Source organism: Hyaena hyaena, unplaced genomic scaffold (genome assembly GCF_003009895.1).
Source record: "Hyaena hyaena isolate Hyena2069 unplaced genomic scaffold, ASM300989v1 scaffold_76, whole genome shotgun sequence".
NCBI lineage: Eukaryota > Metazoa > Chordata > Mammalia > Carnivora > Hyaenidae > Hyaena > Hyaena hyaena.
The window spans coordinates 3,718,471-3,737,724 of NW_024080709.1; the positions used below are offsets into that span (position 1 = coordinate 3,718,471).

The window sequence follows — 19,254 nt, forward strand, 5'->3', positions numbered from 1 at the left end:
TAGCAGGTGAGACCATCGCAGGGAGACAGAGTGCGGGTGATTGTCAGGGACGTAACTCCGGGGGACCCGCGAGGTGGGTTGAGGGGGAGGTTCCTCCAGCTCATGCTCCCACTCTGTTTAGGCACGTGGCCAGAAAGAGCTTCGCTCTGGGGAATTTGTGCAGCAGGACTTGATTATTGGGTTTTGTGGTTGTTTTAAGGCATAGGCTTTTTCTTTAATAAAGGAACATTTTCTGTTTCAGATTACCTAGGAACAGTACGATTTGGGGTTATCACAAATAAACATCTTGCGAAACTGGTATCCTTAGTACACTCTGGAAGTGTGTATTTACATAGACATTTCAACACATCACTTGTAAGTATTTTGAAATCACATTTATATTAGCGCAGTGGTTCTTAACCTTGTCTAGGTCATGGACTTCTTTGAGAATTAGATAAAATCTGTGGGCACTCACCCTAGGAAAGTGTACATGATTTTATGTGGAAACTTAGAGTTTCGACAACCCCGCTCTCGAGCCCTGGTCCCCAGTTAGGAACCCAGGCGTTAGAGGGCTCTGGAATGTAACATCTAGAAATTCTTTGTTTATGTTCTTCGATTTTGGCACGGCCTCATTAGTTTTCCTCCTTGGGTGCAACGGCAGGATTATTCTGTTGGAGAATTGGTGCTCTGGGCCCATGTCCTTGGAGGTTAAGCTTCCATCAGGCGAGGACATCGCTTGTTCATTTGTGCCGCTCGTCAGGAGTACTGATGTGACATGCTTTTCTCCGTAGCTGAGGAAACGGATTTTGAAGTTCTTGTTAAGTTAACCGAGGCGACAGAGCCTCTGTTTTCTCTGGTCGTCTTTGTTCCCTGATTTCCTTGCCTCTTGGTGGGCCAGCCCCCCTCCGCTGTTTCTAAGCTTTTGGCCTGCGTCCCGCTTAATCCTGTGCCTCTTCTTTTATCGTTGCTTCCTCAGTGCCAGCACTGAGAGTTTATTGTTCTTACCTGTTTTCTGTCTGACTTCACTGACCGTGTGAGCGGAGGCCCATGTCCCTGCAGCCCCTGTCCGCGGCCTGTTCAACCCGTGCTCCCCTCGGCCCAGTGCGCGAGTCTCACGCCCGGGGGGCCCCCTTGGGGGCCAGTCCCCCTGGCTTCCGCAGGTCCCTCATAGGCCAGATGCTCTGCTTTATTTCTTGTAGTTCGTATTCTGAAAGTCAAATGGATTTTTGTGCTTTCCAAATAGAAATGCACATACTGGGTTTGGGTATGTTTTTCAAACTCCCGCCGGCCCACATGGAGGACCCTGCGGTGGTGGTTTCTCTCCCGCTCTTCTCGTGCCTCCGTCTGAGCTTCTGACTTCCGCTGCTCTCCCCGCGTGCCCTTCTCCTCCATCGCCTCTTACCGCCAGCGCGCGGCGGGTGCATTTACAGGGGAGGGCACGGAGCAAGGAGCTTACAGTAGAGAAGAGAAAGCAGGGTGCTGAGAATGGCGCTCACAGATACATTGGGTTTTACTGCATCGGGTGTGTAGTTTCTAAGGTTGGTTGGTTGGTTGGTGGAACAGCAGAATTCCTTTTATCAAATGCAGTATCACTGGGACACCGGTATTTTAAACAGGCCGGGGAGGTCTTTGTCACGAGGCAATTTAAGTCTCTGCTTTGGAGATTATAAAATATCTCACTTTGTGGAACCCTCCAAAGCACTGCAAAAAAATTTGGGAGGTTTGTTTAAAACCCAGTGATTCGTATTGTTGGAATTTCAGTAATAATTTTATGTTGACATACTTTGGTTGTTACAGAAAAAAAGCACAAAAAATCTTAGTGTCTCTTGCCTTCATTCCGTACATGTGAGCGTGATCTGTGTCCTGATATAAGTTCTAGGTCATTCGTGGATTCGTTCAAATATTTGTTCTTCTAGTCCCTGGGGCTCCAGGTGACCAAAGCAGATACAATCCCCTGGCCTGGCGGGGCATGGCTCCTGCCCGTATGAGCCGATCTTTGAGGAAGCAGTGTAAAAGTCCAAGGGATCCTTGACTTGGTATTTTCTCTTCCCTTGGGCATTCACTGCTGCTTCTCTGAGAACCCAGTAAGATGAAATAGGTCCCCTTGGCCAGGGCGGAAGATAGGGACAGCGCTCCGCTGGGGGGTGGGTCCGTCTAAGGGGAGCCAGAGGGCTCTGGGATGTGACGGTCACTTCTCGAGGCCACTCCTGCCTTCGCAAGCGCTTGTGCAGGGCTGCTGTGTGTGTGTGGGGGGGGCAGCCCGGGTCTCCCTGCTGTACGCGGGCATGGGGGGACGGGGCGGGTGGGGCCTGAGCCGCCCTGCCTCCACCCGCCCCGTGTCATCCTCCGCAGGTCTTTCCCGGGGAGGCCGCCAACTACACGGCCGAGAGCATCCACAAGTGGGCCTTGGAGAACCGCGAGGCGCTGCTGCGCTGGCTGCGGCCACACGGCGGCAAGAGCCTCCTGCTCAACAACGAGCTGAAGAAAGGGCCGGCGCTGCTCGTGTTCCTGCCTTTCGATCCCCTAGCCGACAGCCACCCGTTAGTGGATGAGGTAAGAGGCCCCGTGAGGAGCAGCAGAACCGCGTGCGCAGGGGACCGCCCGCCCCACACCCCGAGGGCTTGCCGCCCGGCCACACTCCCTCCCCGTGCCCGGACAGGGTCCGCCGCGGCCTCTGGCCACGGCCGCTCGGGCGGGGGGGGGGGGGAGTCGGTGGGGACGGCCATCCCAAACCACGCCTCCCCAGGGAGGGCCTGATGTCCCTCTCGCTGTGATGACCGGTTCGGGAGGGGAAGAGAGGGGCCGGCCGGTGGCGTGGGCGGCTGTGGCCTCTGGGACGCCTGCCCGCGGGCCCTGACTGTCCTCAGCCGGCAGCCAGGAGCGCCGGTGGGGACCCTGGGCTCCCTCGTTGCTCGGAGCCTTTCCTTTCCTGTCGCGCAGGCAGCCAGAGCGGGTTTCAAAGAGCACCGCTGTTGGGAGTCTCTGCCCCTCCGCCCGCTTTTCCGGTTTCAGCTGCTGCACTCACTCTCTGGGTGTGAGTTTCTTTTCTACGTGGATCATTTGGAGGCACTTAGAGCAGTGACAGTTACCAGGGAGCGCCTGGGATTGCTAAATTGGATTTACCGGGGGGGAGGGGGGTGTTATATTTTCCTTCCCTCAAGGATCCCTTAATTGGCCAGAACCGATTTCAGACAGCCGGTGTGACACCCGAGCCCCTCCGGTGAGCCTGATGGTCTGCCCGGAAGCAGCAGGGAGACGGGACTCTTGCCCAGCCAGATCCCTGACCTTGCTCCTCTGGAGCCTGTCTGTGGACATGATGAGCCCTGCGGCTGCACTGGATCAGAGGAAGGGAGCACAGAAGCTAGACAGCCATGTTTCCCCTCATCTGATTTGGGGGGCCCGATGTAACAAAACCTTCTCATGCTCAGGTATTTTATGGACTGAGACACTCTCCAGAACTACTTGGCTTTCACTGCCTCGAACAGTAAGAGCCTTAGGCTGTTTGCAGAAAAGGTGGGATGTGCAACCAACATGTTAGCTCTGGTTTTGGATCTTTAACTTTTAAAATTTCTTTCTGGAGAATTCTGTCTGGTCTGGTTTGGGCTGGTCAGGGTCCTGGCTGGGGTGATGTTTTGGGACTGGAGCTCCATTCCTCTGTTCAGGGGGTTGTGGTGGGATTTAGGGCCTTAGGAAGGCCCTTGCTTTTCTGCCTTCCCCCCCCCACCCCCCCCCCCCGTTCCCCCGTCGATGGCCAGGCCTTCTTGTAGTGTCAGAGTTTGCCTGTGGCTCCTTTCCTCAAGGCTCAGGGTGTCCCTGCAAGGTGAATGGACCCCCTAGCCTCAGCGTATGGCTGGGCTTGGCGAGAACCAGATGGCGGGCGGCTTACCAGTATTATGAACTCCTTAGGCAAGCAAAGTGCTGTGTGCGGTACATTTCCTTCTTTGTTTTAGGTCAGTGAGTCATGGGGGACAAGGCTGGAGAAGACACCGCCTTGCTCTCCTGTCCCCAGGGGCTTGTGAAGTAGAGCTTGCTTCCAAATCAAGGCCCGGGAAGCTCAGCCCCAGGCTCGGATCGGGAGGAATTGGAGGAGAGAGAGCTGTGTCCCAGGAACCTGGCAGCTGGGCAGGGCTGAGGTTGGGAGAGGCTGTGGGCAGGGCAGGTACTTGGGACAGACTTTCTGGGTGGCCAGGATGTTGATGAGATGTTGAGGCAAACTCAAGGGAAGGAGAAGCCTGAACAGAGGCACAGAGGAAGGGAGGTTGCTGCGGGTTAGTGCTAAGATGTAGTGCAGGTTGTGTGGGCCCCATAAAGGGCTGGTTGGAGAAGCCACAGATAGAAAGCCTGAAGAGGAGAAGCCCTTGGGTGCTGCTTTGAGGACATCAGGATTAATCGTGGCCGTCAGAGCCTTGCTGACCACGGAGAGATGTCAGCAGAGCTGTGTGTTACTGTTTTTGTTTTGTTTTTTAAATTTTTTAAAAATGTTTTTATTTATTTCTGGGAGAGAGGGAGAGAGAGACAGCATGAGAGGGGGAGGGTCAGAGAGAGGGAGACACAGAATTGGAAGGAGGCTTTGGGCTATGAGCTGGCTGTCAGCCCAGAGCCCGATATGGGGCTCAAACCCATGAGCCGTGTGATCATGACCTGAGGTGAAGTCGGCCGCCTAACCGACTGAGCCCCCCAGGCGCCCCTGTGTGCTACTGTTACTCACCTCATCCAGGCAGTCGTGTTCCAGGAAAGCAGGAAGATGTGAAATGCTGAACTTGGATGGTGGTGGGGATGGGAAGTGGCAGGCGGGAAGCTCACTGGCTGTTGAGCAGAGAGAAGTGGCGGACAGCGAGGGTGGTAGAGTCGGGGTTCTCCCCACATGGCGGGGACCATGCTGGGGGGCACACAAGCCCATGGCCGTGTGGCCGTTCCCCTGTGAGCTGCGGGCCAGGACCGGCAGCTGCTGACACACACACACACTCCCCAGGCCGGAGAACACGGCCTGCACCGCACACGGTGTCGGGCCACTGACCCCCTTGCATCCCTGGAGTGAGTCCTGGAGGGCTCGTGAGACCTCTCACTGTGCTTATTATCACATGACCCAGTGATTTGTTTTTAGCTCGAGCAGCACTGCTTTGAGGCATTCCCAGCGTGGGAGTCGGATGAGCAAAGTCATGGCTATCTTATTGGGACTTAAACATTTGTCTGATTCAAGAAAATGGAAGAAAGTATTTACAGCACACACATTTAAAGTTATTGCCACATTTTCCTTGTTCATGTGAAATTAAATATAACATGAAGCAATCCACATGCAAGATGGAACTGGACTTGGATTTTCAAAGCCACCCATTGTGTGAAAAGAATATAAAAGTATAAACCAGTTCAGTTTACAGAAGAAAAACTAAGAATTCCTCACTTGTTATTTTTTATTATTACTTTTTTTATGGTTTATTTATTTTTGAGACAGAGAAAGAGTATCGTGAGCAGGGGAGGGGCAGGGAGAGAGGAGGAGGCACCAGATCCCAAACAGGCTCCAGGTTCTGGGCTGTCAGCACAGACCCCTGTGCAGGGCTTGAACCCACAAACTGTGAGATCATGACCTGAACCAAAGTTGGACACTTAACTAAGTCCCTCAGGTGCCCTGAGAATTCCTCACTTTTTAAGAGCATTACTCTATACATGATAGTTTCCTTTCTTTTTTTTCAATGATTATTTTTTTTTGATAGAGACAGAGCGAGCAGGGGAGGGGTTGGGGGGGGGCGTGCGGAGACAGAGGATCCAAAGCAGGCTCTGAGCTGACAGTAGTGAGCATGACACGGGGCTCGAACTCAGAAACTGTGAGATCATGACCTGAGCCGAAGTCAGATACTCAACCTTTTGAGCCACCCAGGTGCCTCCAAATTATTTTCTTCAATTAAATATTGAATATCCTTGGGGCATCTAGTGGCTGAGTCAGTTGAGCGCTCCCGACTTTGGCTCAGGTCATGATCTCATGATCTGTGGGTTTGAGCCCCGCGTCAGGCTGACCCCCCGCGTCAGGCTGACAGCTCACAGCCTGGTGCCTGCTTCAGATTCTGTGTCTCTTTCTCTGCCCCTCCCCTCTTTGCACGCTGTCCCTTTCTCTCTCTCAAAAATAAACATTAAAAAAATTGTTTTAATAAAAAATATATAAAGAAAAGTATCCTTTACGTGACTGCTCTGCTTATGAGCAATGTTGTGAAAAAGAGATGAGGAAAAAGACATTTTCAGGAATTTTGTCCTTAGTATGCTCCTGCTTGGACTTTGAAAATACTTCAATTTTTGTGGGGTTTTCTGGGGGTTGGGGGGTAGGGGTGGGAGTAGTGATCTGGTGTGTCTTTGAGTGTAAACCAGTACTGAGGTGGGGCTGGGGGCTAGCTGGGCTCCTCAGGGGTCCTGTAGACTTGACCTCGTTAGTGTAATGTGCTCTCAGAGCCGTATCCAGAAAGGGTTGAGAGGTTTTTGTGTGTGGAAGTAAGTAAAACACTGGTGTATCATCTAAAAGGATCTTTTTTTTTTTATGCCCAAGAATTATTCAAGGCTTTTTCTGTACGAATACATATGTCTTGAATTAACACTGTCTATATAAATACCGTATAAAAATTTGGAGGTTTTTTGAAATTGGAAAAGTACTTGTTAAGTACTTGTACACATGTGCGTGTGTGTGCGCCCATGTGTGCACGCGCGCGCACGCACACACACACAGACTTTAATGAAACAAAGTCCTGAGTGACTTAACACCTTTTAATGAGCTGGCACATTTGCTCCAAGTTAGCGCACACGTCTCATTTAGAGAGTAAATGGAGTAAATGCCTTTGGATTATGACTTGCTTTTCTTGTGAAACTCGGGTGGGTAAGTGAAAGGTATTTAATATGAAAATAGAGTCTTAGAATGAAATGTAAATCTTAAGAAAAAATATTTTTTATGTTTATTTTTGAGAGACACAGAGATAGCTTGAGTCGGGGAGGGGTAGCAAGAGAGAGGGCAACACAGAATCTGAAGCAGGCTCCAGGCTCTGAGCTGTCAGCACAGAGCTGCACTCAGGGCTGTGAGATCATGACCTGAGCCGAAGTCAGACACTTAACCGACCAAACCACCCAGGTGCCCCGAAATGTGAATCTGATCAGGCTGATACTGATGTGAGGGTAAAGGGATTAATCTCCCCAGGAAGCAGGAATGTGTATGTCGCCCCGAGATGCCAGATGTTTCTTGGGTATTTGTTATGTGCCTGGCTCTGTGCTGGGTCCTGGGGAGAACAGGGTAATCAGGAGGGTCCTGTGAGGGCCCGTGAGCTTGTGAGGAAGAGGGGGTCTTGGCAGACACTTGGGGGACCGTGGGAAGGGCTTTGGGACCCTGAAGATGAGGAACCTACCTCTTTACGGTGGTGGTAACTTTACTGAAGCAGCTGCCTTGACGCTGGGTCTTGGGGACAGTATTGAGGTTTGTCACATGAAGGAGGTCCTGGCCTGGCCCGGACTCAGGGGAGGGTGGGGCGACACTGGAGAGGCAGACTCAGGCCAGGCTGTGGTAGGTTTTAGTCCCTGGGTAGTAGGGAGCCATCGAATGTCATTTGGCAGAAGAGTGACGTACTTGGGGTTGTAGTTTTCAAATGAATGGTAGTGGTGTGGAGGCTGAGTCAGGCAGGGGAGAGCAAGTGCTGGGGGTCTGTGAGGACTGAGGGCCCGAGTTGAGGCAGTGGCCCTGGGGACGCAAAGGAAGGGGCCCGCTTCGTGTTGGCCGCTTCGAAGCCACCCGCGGGTGGCTGCGCCGGAGGCTGGGGCTGGAACTCCATGATCATCTCCCCCACACACCCCCCACCCCCACCCCCGATGGTGCTGTTTGCCCAGACTGGGCGGCCCCGGGGAGGAGGAGGCTGTGGGAAGGCATGACTGATGAGTGTGGCTTGGAGCAGGCTATGTTCGGAGCCCCCAGTGAGGTGTGAGTTTATCTGGAGACACGGATGCCATGAAACACCGTGGCCCGCTTGGGTGCTGGGCAAGTGCTGAGGCTGCTAGTGTGTGCGGGGCGGAGGGGCAGAGACGCACTGGGAGGGGCGCTCGCCTGGGATTGACATTGAACACGCCTTGCTGGTACCTCGACGGCCCGGACACGTGTAGCGTGGCAGATGGAGCCGGAGACGTCTGCCTCTCCGGCCCCTTGTCTGCACGGTTGGTTCACTGTTACTAGTCACGTGTTCGGGAAGGTAACCCAGGCGTCTTTACTCGTAGCTTTTGGCAGGACAGCTTCCTGTTGGACGCGGTGCTTCGGCCAGGCTCCTCCTCGGGAGCCCCGCTAGGATGCTGTGCGGGCCTGCAGCCCGGCCCTCGCCTGCCTCGCCTCTCATGAGCTCCGCCCTGTGTTTCAGATCACCCAAGTGGCCTTGGAGTACCGCAACTGTCACGCGGACCAGGTGGTGGAGCGGCTCCTTCAGCACCTGCGGCGAGTGGACACCCCGCCGTTCACGTCTCTGGCCCCCGAGCCCCCCGCCCGGCTCTGCTGCAACAGCGTGCTGCTGCCCCCGGGACGCGCCGCCCCCGGCACCCACAGCGTCTGCGAGCTGTGCGTCAGCCACACCGCGGGCGGCGGCCGGCCCCCGCCTGCCGGCGCGCCCCGCTGCAGCTCTTCCCAGGTGGCGGCGGCTCTGGACTCTTTCTACCTCAAGGAGCAGACCTTTTCCCACGGGGCGCCGCATGGCTTCGCGTGCAGCAACTTCCTGAGCTCCTACAGCCCTTTCAGCTACTACAGCGCGTGCTGCAGGGCTGTGGGCAGGGCCGTGACGGGCTGCCTTGCTTCTGGCCGGGCTGCCTCTGAGACCCCGGCCGTTGCGTTTTCTCCCCTCGAGAAGAAATGCGAGGCCCATGGCCCAGGCTCGGTTCCTCACATTGAGGAGAACAGCTGTCTCTTCCCCGAAGTGGGCGCGAGCAGCACGCGCTTCACAGGCCTCAGCTGCAGGACCAACAAGACCCTGAACATCTACCTTCTGGATTCAAACTTGTTCTGGTTGTACGCAGAGAGGCTGGGGGCTCCGAGCGCCGCCCGCGTCAAGGAATTTGCCGCGATCGTTGACGTGAAGGAAGAGTCTCACTATATCTTGGATCCGAAACAAGCTCTTATGAAGTTCACCCTAGGTACTGCGGGCACCTGACCTCTCCAGGCATAAACGTATCCCTTAACCTAATACTGGTCACTTTTCTCCGGGGATCTCCAGACCCCTGGTCGTGGGGTGATGTCAGCCCCTTAGCTCATTTGAATCCTTTTGACTGCAGCTGGTCATAATTTTAAGAGAAGCTCATTTTCTCTGTTAAATGGACCAGAAACTTCCTGATGCCAAATTTTGGCTAAGTTTGTCATGCCCCCTTGGGGGTGGGAGGGTAGGAGTTGAGCGTTCTAGATTGGCGGTGCCTGTGCTGTTTGGAGATGGAGTCAGCCGCATGGGTGGGAGTGTCCCGGGGGCCAAGGAGCATAAGCCCCGACAGCAGGGTCCCTTCTAGGGGGGCTGACACAGGAGGCGCTGAACCCGCACAACGGCCCGTCCTCCTTTTTGGCTCACAGGATTGGATGTAGAGGTGTCAAGGCCGCCAGACCTAATTTGTTGTGCTGCTGTTTGTCCCTTCTTGAGAGATGCTGCTATGACCTTAGGTGCTAGGCTGTCACAGACAAATATCACGTTGCAGAGCAGCAGAAACCACTTTTGGGGGTGGGGAGGGTAGGGCCAATTCTGGGAAAGCATCTGGGAGCTTGGGGCTCGTCAGCAGCGGGAAATAACACCAGCTGCCCTGTTGCCGGGACTTCACGGACTCCCCTGCTGTCCACATGAGGAAGTGAGGACTCAAAAGTCGTGTTGCTTCAGCCTCATTGCCAACGCCGGGGAAGCCAGTGCTGGCTGGATGAGACAGGAACAATTGTTAGAGAGGGAAACCTTTCATTTCCAAGTTTTAGAGGGTATGAAAGCAAGAGTAAACGCAAAGCCCCCTAAATACTAGTCCTTCTATCGGTCTTCTTTTAAGCCCTGGTGAAACTCATTTCTTGTATGGGACACCTTTGGAAAGGCATATGTCACTGCTGATGCTTTTCCTGTGCCAAGTTCTCTATTATAAACGTGAAGCTCCTGAGTGTTTAAAGGAACCTGTGACCTATTGCTCTATGAATTGCATTCTCTGTCGATACTGTAAATTACTCCTGACTTGTGTTTTCTGAAGTTATGTTTTGGTGTACTGAGTTTTCCTAAAGTGAAACAAGCCTGTTTAACACTTTTTAAAGTAATTCTGCTTGGTAATACATAAGCATTCAAAGAGCTCATAAATGTGTTCAATTTGAATTTAAGGATAATCTGAAAGAAGGCTTCTTCAGATACATTTTTCTCTTCTTTCCTTCCTTCCTTCCTTCCTTCCCTCCTTCCTTCCTTCCTCTTCCTTCCTCCCACCCTTCTTTCCTTTCTTTCTTTCTTGAGAGAGAGAGAGAGTGCACAAGCAGGGGAGGGGCAGGGAGAAAGGGGGACTGAGGATCTGAAGCAGGCTCTGCATACACAGCACAGAGCCCAGTGTGGGGCTTGAACCCATGAACCGTGAGATCATGACCTGAGCCGAAGGCAGACACTTAACTGACTGAGCCACCCAGGCGTCCCATGATTTCTTTTCCTCTTCTGCATCTACTCTGAAATGTCCATCCAGCCCAGCTCTTTGCCCTGGAGTTGGTGACAAAATTTGTCAGGGTCCCTGTGAAAAAATAACCTGTATCTCTCTGGTTTGGAAACTTGCCTGTTAAGTCGGCTGTTTCCGGGCAGTTTTGGAATTTAGGCTTCGTTCTGGTTAGGAGATAATTTTTGGTTTTCTGTTTCAGAAATATAGCCAAGTAAGTTATTCAGATGCAGATGATGAATTCTCTTTAGTATGCACATGACATTCTTCCCGTCCTCCTCCCTCTGCAGAAAGCGCACCCACTGTTGGTTAGGGCCTCGAAATGGAGAGAGAAGAAAGAGAAGGGACAGGCAGATGGGTGCTATGCCAGATGGACACCGAGTAGTGTGAAGACAGTGGAGTTAGGAGGGGAAAGCTGTTGGTTCAAGTTAGGTTTTTGGATTATTGGTGAGCTTTATGGGTTTTTCCACTGAAGATAATCGAATTTATTTTTCCTAAACTTTCAAGAAAGAAACTTGAAGGAAACAAAACCCATAGCTCCCCATCTTAAGCATTCGCCACCTGTCACCTTCCGGTAGCTTGTGTTGTTGGCCGCATTTGCAGGGCTGTTTGAAGGTCTGAGTGTCATAGGTTGAAATCTCTTCAAGATTGTGGCGTGTTGATCGGGTGTCTATTTGTGGACCAGCCTGTGAGACAAGAAGAGAATTCCTGGTCTGTAAATACTAGCGCACCTGACTCCACACGGTGTTTTCTTACCTCAGTCACTGGCTGCCGAGTTACCTGGGGCGCCCCCAGGCGGCTTCGTGCAGGGTTTTCCCTGTCAGAGAGGCGCTCGGAGTGCGAGCCCATGAAGGCCTCCCGGTTTCTAAACGCAGCGTGTAAAGTAGGTCAGCTACTCTCCCTGTGCTTCGCCAAGAGCTGATCTCCTGTTCTCTTTCTCTTTAGAGTCTTTTATTCAAAACTTCAGCGTTCTCTACAGTCCCTTGAAAAGGCACCTTATTGGAAGTGATTCTGCCCAGTTCCCTTCTCAGCATTTAATCACTGAAGTGACAACGGATACCTTTTGGGAAGTGGTCCTTCAAAGACAGGTACGGAGCGGCGGGGCCAAGCCCAGGCCGGCCCTCCCCTCGCGAGGCAGCTTCCGAAGCTGTGGGTGCTGGGGCGGATGCGGGGCTGTGATGCCCAGGTCAGTCCTCGGGAGGTCTCCCTGCACGACACGGCGCTTCTCTCACCGCGGGAAGTCCTTGGGTAGGCACAGCATCGGGGACATCTGAAAATGCGCCCGTTGAGCCCCACCGGTGCAGTGAGCAGCAGGTCTTGACCGCGTGCTGGGTCCCGAGCACGACCAGGGCAGGGGCCCTTTTCCTGGCCCCGGTAACCACCGTCTCCCCTCCCCCAGGACGTGTTGCTGCTTTACTATGCACAGTGGTGCGGCTTCTGTCCCTCCCTCAATCATGTCTTTATCCAGCTGGCTCGTCTCCTGCCGACGGACGCGCTCACCGTGGCCAGGTGAGGAAGCCTGTTCCGCCCGTCCTCCCTCCTCGCCCTGTAGCCGTGAGGTTTGTCAGGGTCTGCCCGCTGCCATAAACCTGGGGTAGGACTGGGTGTGAGTCCGTTGTCAGCTTAAAGCCATGAGCAAAACCCCATCGAAACCCGTTTCCCTGGTGAGTTCTCAGTGTTCCTTCCGCAGCATCAAGTGTGTTTAGTCCCAGTGGAATGAATTCACAGGAGGGTGAGTGTGGGGCGTGCTGACCTGGTTGCTAGTGTAACCCTGCCCATCCCCCAGCGGCCCACTCCCCAGAATCCGTGGGAAGGGTGTCCACGGGGTTCTGTGGCACTGTGGCCTCGGCCCTGATGTGCTGCCAGTAGCCCTGGGACATGAAGCTCCTCCCTCCACCAGGTCTGGCTTCTCTCCTCCCTCCTAAAATTAGGCAGAACGACTGGTTGATACCTACATGTTCTGGTTTTCTGATTCCGTGGGTACCCAGTGTGGGCTCTGTAGTAATCAAAACAGTTTTTAAATCATTGTTTTGTAGTAACAAGCCCCAAATGAGAGTTTTTGGATAAGTACTAAGCTGTTTGGGGGACGAGGGAGGAGGTGGTGTTTAGATTTCAGCCCTCCAGACGGATTAGAATTCAATACAAAGATTAAATCATAGGGAAAAAAGCAGAACATAGATTATTGTGTTTGTTAGTTTGAGAGATGGAAACTTTCCTTAGTGAAGCTGTTAAAAAAAATAATTACAGATAAACAGAATGCACTAGAAAAGCGTGCAACGAAAGAAATAAGGAAAATGGGCTCACAAAAGGACAGTAGCTCTGTTTGACAGCATCTCTACCTCCCCCACTGGGCCTGCTCTGAGAGCTGATTTCCAGCGCCGTGAGGGTTTCTGTGTACCTGTCTGCTGGCCTCCTTGTCCAGCACTCCGTGACATAGGCGTGGTTGTCACTCCCTTGACTGAGGAGGAGGCTGAGGCACAGAGAGGTTAGGTGACTTCCCCAGAGTCACACAGCCTGTGAGTGAGGGCCCAGGATTCAGAATCAGAGGCTCACACTCCCGACCCTAAGAAATGACAAAGGTTTAAGGAGCGGCCGGGAGGAAAATGCGGTCTGTCCACAGTGAGTGTTCTCAGCCTGAAGAAGGAAGGACGCTCTGATACCTGCTGCAAGGTGGATGAGCCCTGAGGCCGCCAGTGCGAAGTGAGGTGCGGAGCGAGGATGGGGCACGTACTGTGTGGCCGCATGCAGGCAGGGCACCCAGGGTAGTGTCACTCGCAGAGGGCAGTCTGGAGTCAGGTGGTGGGGACGGCCTCCCGGACTCATGTGCGCACTCGGCGCGGCCGGGCTGTGCGCTGTGACACGGTGAGGGTGGCCGGTTGTCTGTGGGTTTTGCCACGTGACAGATCAGTTGGGGTTTGGGGGAGAAACCGCTCTGAGGGACTGCTGTGTGAGGAGAAGGCCTGAATAGGTTTTTTCGTGGACGAGGAGAGTATAAATAAACGTGTGGAAATTATAGCCTAATAAATGTAAATTAAAACAGAAACGAGGTATCGTTTACACTTATTAACAGATGCTTTTAAGTGACAGAATCTTGTGTTGATAAAGTGCAGTGAAATTGGCACAGTGAGATGTAGCTAATAGAATAAGTGACTTGGCATCACCTTTTTGGAAAGCATTTTAGCAACATTTGTAAGAAATCGCAAAAAGAGTCAAACATTTTTGACCCTGTTAATTTCACTTCGGGGAATTAAAGAACTAGGACTCGCAGAGAAGCCTGAACTAGTCCCTCACCGTAGTGTTATTTGTATCCAACAGTAGAGGCACAGCTGAGTGAGTTATCGTTGGGTGTTTGATGGGATTTTCACTCATTTATTAGTGAAGTAGCTTTTCATAGAATTAACTGACAAGAATAGCGCGTGAAATGGAGGAGTTCTGCATGTGGGTGCGTACACCGGCCTGAGTGAGACTCCCGGAAAGGAGTGATGCTTGACAGTAATGTTTTCCTTTCGATTTTACTTGTTTTTGGAGTAAAGACTGGGAGGAAGAAAAGTATTTGATGATAGACTAAAGTGTGCTGTACCGCTTTTTAAAAACCGGACCGCTGGCGTTCGAGGCAGGCTCTCCCAGGCATCGTTCACAGCCACTCGGATGTGGTCACCCTTTTAGACAAACGCGTGGCACTGATTTACGCGCAGCCCCCGTGATTCTCTGAAAACTTCCATCAAGTTAATGAGTCAGAAAATCCCCATGTTTGTATGCGTTATTTGTGATGACTGATGTCCGAGCCGCCTGGCCATGGTGGCCTGCGACACTCTGCTCTCTCTTTCGAGGGCTACTTCCCCCCACTTCTGAGCAGTTCCTGCCGGCTGGGGGTGGGGGCGAAGGCTGAGTGCCGGCTGCAGGGGACCACTACCTACTTCAACAGTAAGAAGCCACAGGGTGGGTCATTTTCTGTATTAGAAAATTAATCTAAAATCTGCTAAGAAAATCACGTTTTGTGGCCTCCTTCCAGATGTGCAGAATATAAATATAAAATAGAGTGTGATCTTTATTCTCCAGTTTTCTTACATCTTCAGAGGCTTGATGTATTTTGCGCAATGATTTCCTTTTTCCAGAGCTAGTTCAGGGATTAAACTGTCTTCCCCTACCCTGTGACGGGGTGGGCCGCTCCTGACGGGTCAGGTTTCTTTTCTTTTTTTTTTGAAAGGTCATTTTTAGTCCCACGTTACTTCTACACCACAAGTTAAGTGGAAAGTTGCGTGTTCTGGAAGCATCGGTTCTTCTCGCCTGAGTTGCACCCCACTTGAGTTAGTAGTACGTTCACTAAGAGGGGATGGTCGATATGGCCGCAGAAAATGCTTCAGGATCTTCAGTTACTGGAGAAAGTTTTTCAGGTTGGAGTGTCTTGGGCTGATCTTTTTTACCCGTCCTCATCTTTCCCTTTGCTTCGGTCAGGATTGACGTATCTCAGAATGACCTTCCTTGGGAATTTATGGTTGACCGTCTCCCGACCATCTTATTTTTCCCCTGCAACAGGTAAGGTTTTTCAGTATTTTCAATCTTTTTTCAATATTTGGGCAGATGGGGTTCTTTTGCTGAAAGCAAAAGGGGTTTAAGGACTTCAAAGAAGTGAAATGCAAATCGTTAGCTATTACTAAACTATTTTGAATAAAATGTGTTGTTAAAAAAAAGTGCCATTAAGGGAAAAAATGTGCCATTAGGGGCCAGGGGGAAAAGGGCTTTGGCGTCGCCAGGTTGGATGTGGTTTTGGGTAAGAACGTCGCCCCTCCTGCAGTGTGTTTTCACGAGTGTGAATGTGGCCATGAGAGCGCCTTTACCTCTCGGTCCCGTGGGCCTGCAGTGGATGCGGAGGTAGACAGCCTGGAGCCCCAGGCTTTCACGCGCGTCGGTTTCCACCGAGTCCTGCTGAGGACCGGCTTGTGTCTCTTGTGCAAGTTGGAAATGGAGGCTCTCCTCACCATACCCTGTTCCAGGGATTCAGGGAGCCTTCTCCCCACGTGTGCAGACTGCCGTGACCCTCTGCCACCGGGCTGTCCCCGTGGTGCCTCACACCATGTACGCAGAGTCCCGGGTTCAGTGATTACGCAGCTGCCCTGAAAGACAGGGATGGGACGTAAGCACAGGGGACGGCTGGCCTAACTTGGCAGTTAGTAAACACTGGCTGCGGATGTTTTGCTAAAAGGGAAATTAACTCCTGGCCTTTAAAAGCCTGATAAACGAGATGTTCTTTACCTTTTTTTAAAAAAAAGATTTTCAGGGCACCTCGGTGGCTCAGTCAGTTAAGCGTCTGACTTCGGCTCAGGTCATGATTTCACGGTCCTTGAGTTCAAGCCCCACATCGGGCTCTGTGCTGACAGCTCAGAGCCTGGAGCCTGCTTCAGATTCTGTGTCTCTCTCTCTCTGCCCCTCCGTGCTTGCTGTCTGTCTCTGTCTCTCAAAATAAAACAAAGACATAAAAAAAAAAAACGATTCTCTTTTATTTTCAAAAGGGTCCTCAGGGGCCTAGTCACACAACTCTAATGGTATCTTTATAGGGAAAAGCATTTGCAGATGATTTTAGTGAGGTTCCTAATTCACATAGGTGATGTCTCCTGTTTTAATTTCCTGTGCTCACTTGTACTGTGCACGGCAGCAGCTGTCGTACTCTTTGTTTCTCTGGGACAGTGCTTCCTTCAGAGCTACGGAATCATTTCCTTGTTTTGTCCTTTTTATCTCAAGGCACTTTTGCTGGAACGCTTCCTGGGGTAGTAGGGTCCCTTCACATCGTGCACTAAAAACAGAGCATGACTCATCCTGTTGTGCTGATTGTTGTGATGAGCTTTTTTCCTTCTAAGAAATAAAGTGCCGCACAGCCAGGGACTCACGGACCCTAGAGCAGTCTCGTCTGTGTGGGATGGAGGTCGGGCGTGAGGTTTAATGAAGCACGGTTTTCACGTTTCAGACAGTTTGGAAAAGTATTAAAGTCAGAACACGCAGCAGGTGCCAGCAGCCAGAATGTATGGAGTTTGTCTTGAGCGACACAGAGAGAGAGACACAGAGAGTTGGTGGCGGGGGGTATGTGTTCGGGGGACTGCGTCAGGCTGGGGTGCCTTTCAGGAGAAGGTTGCCAGGTGTCCTCCACGTGGGGACGCACATTGGTGGTCCCTGCTGCCTCCCCCCCCTTTTTTTAAAAAATTTTCTAATGTTTATTTTTGAGAGACAGAGCATGAGCAGGGGAGGAGCAGAGAGACAGGGAGACACAGAATCTGAAGCAGGCTCTGGGTTCTGAGCTGTCAGCACAGAGCCCGACGCGGGGCTCAAACTCACGAACCGTGAGATCATGACCTGAGCTGAGGTCAGACGCTTAACCAACTGAGCCACCCAGGTGCCCCTACAGCCCCTTAGTATTGAAAGGTCAAGAACATAAATGCTGAACACGAGAGGCATGTCCAGCTCTTTGTTGATGCCAAAGGTTTGTTAAACCAGAGCCTTCTTACTGCTTGGGAATGGAATGTGTCTTATTTCCTACAAGTACAGAGTAGTCGGAAGACAAGTGAGCTCCTCATCAGCTGCTGCAAATTGAATGAATGCTCGGTTCACTCAAAGTGTGAACAGGCAAGCAAAGGGTATGAGCTGAGCGCTCGCCAGAGAGGAAATGAAAAATACCTTTTTTGCGGTGACTGTGCTTATGTTCTCTTCAGTGAAGAGAATGTGGAAGCGTATATGCATCTTGACAGAAGTCTGCACCCGTCTAGGTTACGTGTGCAGTAAGTAGGGACATGTCACGACGTTGGCAGTCGTTTTGGAGGAAGATGACAGGTGATGGGAGGGGTGCCTCGTTTGCTTTGCAAGTTGTCTGCAGCGAGCACGTACTTCATTTTCCTGGAGGAGAAACCGGCCGAAAGAGCTTGTCCTCTGCCACAGGGCGCGCCCTGGGCTGCCTCCTGCGCCTGGCGGGCCGGCTTTTCCTGTGTGGGGCGTCTGAGAGCCGCTTTCCCTGCCACCAGTGCGGGTGACATCGCAGACCTGAGGTGCCGCGGCGCGGGCCTGGGTGAAGGCCTCCCAGGGCGGGGCGGCTGGTGCGCAGGCCTGCCCGGGGAAGGAGCTGGGCTCTGCAGAGGAGCAGCCGCCCGGCCTCGGCGTGGCGGGCCCGTCTGTGCACGAGTTCCCTCATGCATGCCCTGTGTGCCAGCTGCGCGCTTGGCCGTTGGGGCGTCCGAGGTGCGTGAACACCCTCCTGGTGAATTCGGAGGGGAGTCACACCGTGGGGCCTTTCACCGCCGCGCTTCCGAGAGGATTCCCTTCTGGGGACTTGGTTCACTCCTGCGTCCTGCTGCTTGTGGGACGTCGGAAAGCGGTTCGGCCCACGTGTTAGGTAGGTCCCCGGGGATGGCGCCAGGAGCCCGGCTCTGAAAGAGCGTGCTGACGATGTCGTTCTCGCTCCCGTGAGGGTCTCCAGCACACACCGGGGTCCCTCGGCAGCCCGCCCGGGGCCCCTCCAGCTGCTCTGCCCCACAGCGCCGGGCCTGCGCGCAGCCAGGGGCGCATCCGGCCTCGGCCCTCCTTCCCGCCCTGCACCTCGCAGGCGCCAGGTGGTGGTGGGCCCCGTTGAATGGCTGGGAGGCTCTGCCCAGACAAAGCTTCTGGAGGTTAAGAAAACCATGCTTTACAGGAGGTGTGGTTATATGTTACTCCAAATATTTGACTTGTCCATTTCCCTGAAAGTCTCCCTGAGTCGTGTATAAAATGAGGCATATGTGATTCTAGTTTCCCTGTGATATTTATTTCATTGGGAAAGAGCTACCCATCCGCAGAACACCTTTCGTCTTAGGTATTTGGCCCCTGGCTTTGTATGTGGAGAGGGTGTGCAAGCTATTAATGAGGCATTTCCGGTTGGGTTTTTAAAGAACAGTTTGATTGTTTTTAGGGTAGTGCTCAGCGTTCAGGTAACTCTGCCCCCCTTCCGGCAGTCCCGTGGGGGCAGCACCACTCTCCTTACCCCTTCCACGGGGGAGGCCGTGCAGCGGCGCAGGGAGGCCGCAGGGCTGGGCTTTCATGACGGGGAGCGGCAGCCTTGTGGTCTGCCTGGCAGGCGGCCCCGAGGTCCCTGCTCGTCACTCCCATTGCCTTAGTACACCATAGCTGCTGTCTGACAGCCCCCCCCCCCCCGGAACCAGCTGGTGGCTTTGACCCAGTGCAGCAGTTTGTGTTTACACAGGTCACCGCGCACGTGCTAGGGATCCTGGTCACCAGACAGTTAAAGGACAGCTTCTCAAACCGAGTTTTCTGCATCAGGGCTTGCAACAGAGATTTGGGGGCAACCCCACCATATGTCACTTTCCTTCCCTTTTCTGTGCTCCCAGGGCGGGGCAGCCTTCGTTTCTCCGAGTCCCTTGGTGGGTCTCTTTGTCCCGAGTCGGGGCCTGAGTGACACCTCCCCGATCATGGTAGTAAAACTGTCTCCAGATGTTGCCAGATGCCCCTGTGGGGGGGGGGGTTATAGTCACCCCCAGTGACTGACTTAGTGCAGCGAGTCACTAAGAGTGACTAAGAGTCACTCCTGCTCTGAATAATACGTCCTCACTGCTGGCTGTGTCTTCAGACTTTCCTGTTTCACCAAGCACTGTTGATGGC

The 19,254-nt window shown here is 52.8% G+C and overlaps 1 protein-coding gene across 3 annotated transcripts in view; it reads left to right on the forward strand.

Annotated features, from left to right (window-relative positions):
* Positions 1–19,254, forward strand: part of TXNDC11 (thioredoxin domain containing 11) — a 61,004-nt gene that overhangs the window by 40,614 nt on the left and 1,136 nt on the right. For 2 of the 3 annotated variants that reach the window (XM_039233627.1, XM_039233628.1), the window contains 6 exons: positions 242–354; positions 2,332–2,532; positions 8,349–9,111; positions 11,566–11,708; positions 12,020–12,129; positions 15,076–15,156. In XM_039233627.1, the coding sequence (XP_039089558.1) occupies positions 242–354; positions 2,332–2,532; positions 8,349–9,111; positions 11,566–11,708; positions 12,020–12,129; positions 15,076–15,156 (1,411 nt within the window). Of the gene's footprint in view, positions 1–241; positions 355–2,331; positions 2,533–2,919; positions 3,014–8,348; positions 9,112–11,565; positions 11,709–12,019; positions 12,130–15,075; positions 15,157–19,254 lie in introns of those variants that run through there. The other variant, XM_039233629.1, reaches the window with a different exon arrangement.